The 8,557-nt window shown below is 43.3% G+C and overlaps 1 protein-coding gene across 1 annotated transcript; it reads left to right on the top strand.

The window, feature by feature from the left end:
* The first annotated feature begins 4,852 nt into the window (after positions 1-4,852).
* Positions 4,853-5,222, top strand: MANBAL (mannosidase beta like). Its single transcript, XM_011382433.2, is given in 2 exon segments — positions 4,853-5,179; positions 5,182-5,222. Coding segments are annotated over 2 exon segments (255 nt in total). The 5' UTR covers positions 4,853-4,965.
* The last annotated feature ends 3,335 nt before the right edge of the window (positions 5,223-8,557 follow it).

Here is an 8,557-nt window from a genome sequence, read left to right as displayed (position 1 = left end):
TTTGGATGTAATTCTTTGATAACTTTGCTCTCACTTGCATTATTATTACACTAGCCAAGTTTTTCATTTCTTCTAGAGTCAAGTTTTATATGTAATGCTGTAAAGAAAAAAATTATTCATTTTAATTTTTCTTAGAGAATAAAATAAATATGTCCACTCTGTATAGAATGTAAAACTGTAAGGAAATCTGACTGTTGGAAGAATAATCATGCCTGATTTTTTTTTTTAAATTGAGGAATTTCTTGGTTACATCTGAAAGAAAATGAGGTGAGAAGGAGAGTAGAGGTGAGAAAGATGGCGACTAAATATGCAGTGTTTGATTAAACCCTTCCCCATTATTCTTGAAATGAACAGAAATAGTCTATATGAAATAAAAGACTTAATAATAGCATCTAACATCGAAAGAGTAATTACAATGTGCCAGTCAGCTTTTCTAAGCACTGTATATATTATCAGCTCATTCAATCTTCATTAAAACTGAATGAGATAAGAATTGTTATTACAGCTGTTTTCAGAATGAGGAAACTGAAGCACGGGGAGGTTAAATATTCTTCGCTTGTGACACTACTAAAGTAGTAAAAAGTGGAGTCAGAATTAAAACCCAGGATCAGAGGCAATAAGTCTCCAGGACTGCACTTTTTAGCCATTACGATGTAAGACAGAGTTCATAAAACTACTGCTCACAAGCCAAACACAGCCAGTAGCCTATTTTTGTACATTTTTTCCAGGAGTGTTCCCTGCCTGGGGTCGGCAGGCCGGCCGCGGGGGACAGGGGTCCCAGGCCTACTCAGCAACAAGCACCCCACGAGACGTCGCAGCACAGGTTCACCTGTGCAGCCATCTTGCGGTTTCTGGTCTCGTGTGGCCACGGGGCAAGGCCGGTACTTTCCTGTAACAGGAAGGCCATGAGAAGCGCCCACTGTTAGCTGTCGAAGTCACCGGTGGCCGTCAGATGCCCGGACATCGAAGTCGTCCTTCCTGAGGAGAAGATAGAGGAGGAGGAAGCTGAAAGGTAGGCCCCGCTCCCGCGCCACCTGCAGCCGCCTTATCCTAGGCGGCGGGAGGGCCAGCAGGTAGGAGTACAGGTAGGAATACTCGGCCCCTGCCATGGTGTAACCACTGAGCATCTTGTCCCTCAGGGCAGCCATACCCGCAGCCTCACTTTTATTCTTGAAAACTAAGAAAAGGTTTTTGTTTTTTGGTTTTTGGGGTTTTTTTTGTTTTTGTTTTTGTTTTTTAAGGCTGTAAGAATAAGAAGAGAAAGAAAGGTGAGGAGAAGGAGTAATGTATGTGCCTGCAAAGACTAAAATATTTGCTCTCTGGCCGGTTACAGAAAAAGCAGACCAACCCATCCTTTAGTGCCTTGCTGGGATCTGAGTGGTTTCCACATGGATAATAAAAAAGAGGCGTGTGATCATGTTAGATGAGGCTGGGAAGATAAAGACAGCTTATCTAGATGCAGGAGTGTGGATGCTTAGAAAACTATGAATTCCCCAAATCTCAAAGCGTGAGTAGGTCTTTGGATTGTCACAAGCAAATAGACGGCATTTGAACAAAAATCAAATCTCTGAGGGGTGGAAGCTACAACTGATAGAGGTTTCATATGTATTTGTCAGAAATTTCCTGTCTGAGTTTCAAAATTATTTGCATAATTTCACAGTAACCCCCAACCTGCACCCTCTAAAAAACAACCAGATATCTGTCAGAGTTTGAGATTTTACCCTACTTATAAGCTAATAATAATGTTACTATTTTATGAATATTGGCAGAAGACACAAGACTTGTGGGTCATTGAAAAGAACTTTATTACATGGCACAGCAAGCAGCATGAGCATCAGTTCCTTGTCACAGGTCCCATGAGGGTGATGTGCAGGGGCCCAGAAGATGTAATACTACAATGAGTTTGTGTTACAGATGAGAAACACTAAGTCTAGGAATTCACTGCATTTATAGTGAGTAGAAAGAAAGCCTGCACTCTGAACCCACACATACTCATGACGCTGGCTCAACAATAGAAATTCTTAGACAATATTGCTTCATCTATACCCTCATTCAATTCTTCTTCCTGTCCAATAATGTTGAAGTAAATGCCTGACATTATATAATTCCAACCCTCAAGGTTGCTCACTGGAAATACAACACCAAGGAACGGCATGGGCAAAGAGCAGTCAGGACCTTCCCTACTTGACATGCCCTACAAAAATGTGCAGGGATGCTTGGGGCCCATGGAGAATTGCTTTCCCCATCAATCCATCCATTATCCCTACATGTCTGGTCTTCTGGCAAACTTTCACAAAAGTATGTCAGTCGACTGGCCACTCTGATTAATTTAGCCAACAGTTTTTCTGTCCAATCTGTTCAATTTGTCTCATATGGCATTTAATCAAGGCTACTGTCAGAGGAACTTTAAACAACAAGATGAAGTTAACCCCCAGTATTAACCTCAAATATGCCTTCCAGGGTCCTGGACTCATGCACCTGTCCCAGTGGAAACCAGGAGACTACTTCAGCCACTCAGGGTGTAGTCTAGTCCAAGGTCAGTCCATTTTCCATTATGACCCCTGCAAGGGAGTTCACACTGACCTGCTGATCTTCGGTGTCATTGTAGATAATTATAGTAGGACCAGAAACAACCTCTATCCCCAGGGGAGATACATTCTGTGTCCCATTTCCAGCCATATACAAAAATATAACTCAAACAGGCACAGATAACTGCCATCAGAATTTGTCATTAAACTTTATTTGGATCAGCATTACATTGGTTTGGTTAAGTCACACAGGCAGTGTCACTAAGTAGTTGTAGTCTTCTTTTCCATGCATGGCATAACCCAAGACCTCTCAACCATCAGAGAAGCATGAGAATTTGTAACAGTCAGAATGAAACAAAGTCATGCCAATCCATGGGTCTGTACCTGTTTAAAGGAGGTGCAAATTGGGAACTACTATTGATGGCATCAAGCACAGCAGAATAAGTCAGGATCAGCCCTGTCCACAGATTGTCAGCTATAGTTGCTATTTGACTCAAGTGGCAGTGTTGGACCTAGGCAACAAAGAGATTATTAACTGCCTCCACTCCTGTACATCTGGGGTCTAAGGTGTTCCCACCACAGGTGCCACGGTTGTTTAATATCTCAAGCCTATGGTCTTCCAAACGTCAGACCAGATAGTAGACAAGACAGCTAAATCATTGGCAAGAGCCCCAGTAAAAAGCACAAGTTTCATCATAGGGAGTATTAGCCAGAGTTATAAGAATGGTCTCCAGCTCTGCCCACTGAGTGGACAGCCACACCAATTATCATGATTGACATATATGGAGCAACAGCTGAATAGCTGCAGCAGCCCAGTGGATATTGATAGATTTCAACTCAGCCAAACCATCAGAGAACCAGGCCTAGGCATTAGGGTGAACCTCTGTGAATCAAGAGCCTCATTGAGCCAGTAGCTTTACTTCATGGGGCATAATACAAATACAATTTCCCTAAAGCAATAGCTGCTACTTTTTCATATAAACCGAGATGCCACTGGGACCATGTCCTTGAATATCCAATTTCCATTTGACAAGTGAGGTATATTGGGCCTTTTCCTTATTAGTCGTCAAGTCTGAGTTGACGCACCCCACAATGGGGACATCAGGCAGCAGAGTCACGGGCCTCTATGTGTCAGGTGTTCCATTTCCACAAGGTCCAAGCAACAACAGGTCAATAGCTGTGGCCGCTCCCACACCACTACTACTACCTCTACTCGTTTTTTTAAAAAAAGTGTAGTTGGGGCCTGATTCCAGCAGGTGGCGATATTGTGCTACAAAATTACCTCCACATGCGCAACCGTTAAGTCTTCTAACTAAAGCAGTGATTTCTATTTCTTCTCAGATTATATATATATATGTGTGTATATATACATATATACGTATATATACACATATAAACATACATATATATACATATATACGTATATATACACATATATACATATATATATATATATTTATATATATTTTTTTTTTTTTTTTTACTAAACCACCGTGAAGAGACCGAGGGTACCTCTCTACATGCCACAGTACCTGAATAGATGTAAACCTTCTAGACTTTATGAACATTCACAATACTAGTATGTACAACATAAGTATCAATTATACATTCAGCACTGAAAGACACAATGAATGACACATTGAATATACCCCAAAAGTCCTTCCTACAAGATCACTTTAACTTTCCTTCTTCACAGAAAACATTTCCCAAACCCCATCAGTTGATTCTGGACATTCCCCCCACCAACCCCCCAACCGCCAAGGCAAGGTTTCTGAACCCTGGCATTATTGAAATTTTGAGCTGAATAACTGTCTGGAGAGGCATTATGTGCACCTTAAGATGTTGAGCACCATCCTTGCTTCTACCCACTAAATGCCAGTAGAACACACACACACACACACACACACACACACACACACATCCTCTGGTCGTGACAATCAAAGATGTCTCCAAACATTGTCAAATGTACCTTGGGTGGGTGGGGGACTAAATTGCCCTAGCTGAGAACCACTGCCCTGTAGAAACATGGAACAGTGGACCGAGAAGTCTAATAGGCACATCAAGGGCTATAGCTCCTAGAAGTCCAGAAAGTAGAAGGAATGTAGATGGAGGGAGAGGAAGATAGGCCGTGGCAGATGGCTTTATATATACATATATCCTTCGTCGCTTCAAGCTAGGCTCAACACCAATTCCTTACTCCCATTATTGCAGCTTCCCCCACAGTGCTCAGTGCCTTTAGATACCCTTGTTCCCTGTCCCCCAGCATCCAGTCCCTCATCCCCAACTAGCTGGATAGGATTGTGACCTGGGGACTTGTATACAAAAATATTTGAGTTTCTGAAGCACTTCCGGGGGAGCAGCGCATGGTGGCGCAGGAGAAGTTGACGCTGAAGAGTAGTGAGTCAGAGGAGACCTCACACAGCAGGCAGCTAAGGTCATGGCCTCTGACCTCGACTTTTCATCTCCCAAGGTGCCCGAGCCCACCTTCCTAGAGAACCTGCTACAGTATGGACTCTTCCTGGGGGCCATCTTCCAGCTCTTCTGTGTGCTACCCATCATTGTGCTTGTTTCCAAGTCCCATGAGGTGGAGGCAAAGCCATTTGAGCCCAGAAGTGGGGAGGTGACGAGGAAGCCCAAGGTTGCTGCTCCTTCCATAACGAGAGGCCTAAGAAGGAAGCCAAGAAGAAGTGGTAGAAGACAAGGCCTGTGGCACCAGGCAGGAGGGGTAAGGGCTTTAGGGGCAGTCCTCCTGGAACTCAGCATCCTGTCCACTCGCTCTGTCCCAGGCCCAGGCTCTGAGGAGGCTGGGATGCCCTCTCATTATAGAGAGCTGAACGATCATGACAGTCTCAGGCCCCAGCTGGGCAGACCTCCACTTCCTCTTACTTCTGCTTCTGTAATAGTTAAGAGCCAAAGGGACTGAAACACCCTATGAGCAGACTGCCTTAGAAGTCTGTTCAGAAATCAGGTCAGCTCACAGTTATGTTCTCTTACTCAATCATAGAGTCCAGCCTTTAGTCACCCACCTTACAGATTTACACTACATTTTAGTCATCGAATGCTGACAAGCACTGCCCTCTCCCATTGTTTGTGCACCACAGATGTTCTGCTGATCAGTCATCTTTGTCTCTGCTTATGCAGATGAAGCCAAGCCGGGTCAGGTCTCACCTGTTTGTTTAGGTCAAGATGCTATAGCCACTGCAATGTTTGTGGTCCCACAAGTGTAATAGCCAGGTCTGAAAGGTGCCTCGTGTGAAAGCCAGTGGAAGACCCGGGCCACGGCAACGCCTGGTTTTCCTTTGGCAGTTGGAAGGGATTTGGTTGAATAAGTGTGTGTTTCTTGGGTCCAACTTTCTGAGCTTCTGAAATGGGAGGTTTGTCACCCTCAGACCAACTGCTTCTCAACCCATCATAGCCACATCGCAGGTGAGCCTTTTGGCATCCACCTCTACAGCCCTTATCTCCCTCCTCCCCACCCCTATTCTTTCATCCTTGACCAGTGAGGAAAAGTGTCAATAAATTGCCCGCGTGTTGAAAAAAAAAAAAATTGAGTTTCTCTCCTCCTTGAAGTTCCCCAAGCATACGCAGCTTTTTCTTTAAAGCAGCTGAAGTTGGGGTATGGGGAAAGGAGGAGTCTGGAGGTATGGAGGGACAAGGCCATTCCATGCCAGTAAGCAAGGCTTTGCATCAACTTCCGGCTTCAAGCAGTTGCTGGCAACTTGGGCTCATCCAAACCAATACCTGGTTTTGGTCCATCTAAAGCTCTATCTCCTTATTGCTGCTGTCACTTATTTAAGCTTTGGGGATCCCTTGACTCCGGAGTTGCAGTCACTTTTGGTTGCCCCACTTTTGCTGTCCTATTGTCACATAACATCCCATTTTCCTCCCGCTCTTAAAGACAGTGAGCACAACCAGACATCATTTAGGTAGACTGTTTCAATCCTGTCTCTTGCCACTTAGTTTCTAAATATTTATTAATGGGTAGGACAGTGGGATACCCTTACTTTCACCCTTGCCCACCAGTTGGGGGAGAACATCCGCTGCTGGATTCTCAAGAGTCTTCTCATGTTCACTAACACAACCCATGGAGTCTTCCAAAAAGGGATGTCTCTGCCAGGATCCCATCTTGGCACCTAAACTCTCAGGTTTTGAGATTCTACCCTACACAAGCTAATAATTTAGCTTGTTGTTGTTTCAGAGATGTTGGCAGAAGACACGAGCTTCTTTGTTCAGAGATAAAGTACTTTAATACTCAAACACAGCCAAGTAGCATGAAAATAATGTTGCTTCAGTTCCCTACAGGGACAACAGGTAGAGGCCCAGGTGGATGTTACTCACACAGTGAGTTTGCTTTGTAGCTGAGGGAAAATGAGCTTGGGGAGTCCACTGCTTTTATAGTAACTGGAAGATAGGTCCCAGAATGAAGGACAAAGAGACTAAAGCATGGAAAAGAATAAACAGAGCATAAGAAACGTAGAGACTATAGTAAGACTTTAAAAAGAATAGGTAAACTAATATGTGAAAGCAATCTCTTCATAAACTGGAAACGGAGATGAGTCCAATTAGTGACAAATGTGCGATTTTTTTTTAACTCTCACTTGTCAACGTTACCAAATCATTTCCTGGAAAATAATATATTGAATAAGTCAGTAACGGCAGCCTCTGAACAAGGTACTGCCTCCAACTTCCAACACCATCATCCCCCATGATGAGGAGCATGTTTACCTGTGTGCACCTCTGTACTAGCATCAGGGAGAAGAAGCCATACAAATAAATGAATAGGGAATTCTAGACAATATGGTGATAGACCAAAGTTCCCTTCCGGAACATTTAAGTTCCTCTTCTTTTCTGCAAAGAATAAATAAAATATAACTTCAAGGTATCCAATGATTTCACTTAAATAAAATTCTAGTGGGTTGTATAGAAGTTAAAAGCACAAGCTCTGGAGTTAGAGCAGCCTTCGTTCAAACACCAGCATTGCCACCTACAAGTTATGTGACCTGAAACAAATTGTGTAATCACTCCAAATTTCAGTTTCCTCATCTGAGAAATGGCAACAATGTCACTAGCCTCAAGTGGTTGTTGTGAAGATTCACTGGGTCACTTAATACATTTGACTTTTATTATTAGCTATGTCAAGGAGAGTGGTACTTAATTGGAAAGCAAGTGGCCAAAGGATTCTGGTTCCCTGGGAAGGAAGCTCAGGGTTCTGGCACTTTGGCAGGAAGAAAAAGCATAGATGTTAAGGATATGACAGGTGTTGAAGGGGGTGGCAGTTTGATATTTGTGGGGAGCCAAGATGAGGCTAAGAACTGCCTTTGCTCATTATGAAATATGGCATTTTTTTTTAGAGAACAGAAAACATTTATTTGAAACTTCCTCTGGTATAAGGAAGACATACCTTCAGTGATGAGTCCCTTCAAACAAGAATTTCAGAAAGGACTACCTTATACTTCATTCATTGCCAAACAGAGATCTCCCTTCTGTGCTATGAGAACACGGAAAGCACGTAGGCCAACAGAGAGCAATAGAGTAGGGGGCAGGAAGAAATTGACAGTGAGTCAGAGTCAACTAACTTGTATTGAGCACCTACTATGTGCCACACTCTGCATTAGGAGTGATGAACAAACTGACATGGTCCCACCCTCATGGAGCATATTTCTCCAGGCAGAAGCTCCCTGGTGCCAATCTGTGGACATGCTAAAGCACAATCACCTGTAGCATTTAGATTCCTCAGACTCTGAGCACAATCTCACCCTGACCTAATGAATCAGCCATTCTGGGAGATAGGGGACACAGGAGGCTATATTTTTAATAAGTGTCATCTGGTAATTCTAAGAAACACCTAGTTTGGGATCCACCACTGGTATTTCTGAAAGGGTGGTCAGACCCTCAAACTCGGTTTCTTTAAAAGTGCAGCATGGGAATGTGTGTTTTCGATGCATCAAGAAGTTTGAGAACCATTAATGCTAGACTGCCTTTCTCTTACATCGCTTCCTTTGTATTTAATAATATGTGTGAAAGTACAT

Source organism: Pteropus vampyrus, unplaced genomic scaffold (assembly GCF_000151845.1).
Source record: "Pteropus vampyrus isolate Shadow unplaced genomic scaffold, Pvam_2.0 Scaffold473, whole genome shotgun sequence".
NCBI classification, from domain to species: Eukaryota; Metazoa; Chordata; class Mammalia; order Chiroptera; family Pteropodidae; genus Pteropus; species Pteropus vampyrus.
Note: the sequence above shows the minus strand (reverse complement) of the source record. Positions and strands in the feature narration are given on the sequence as shown.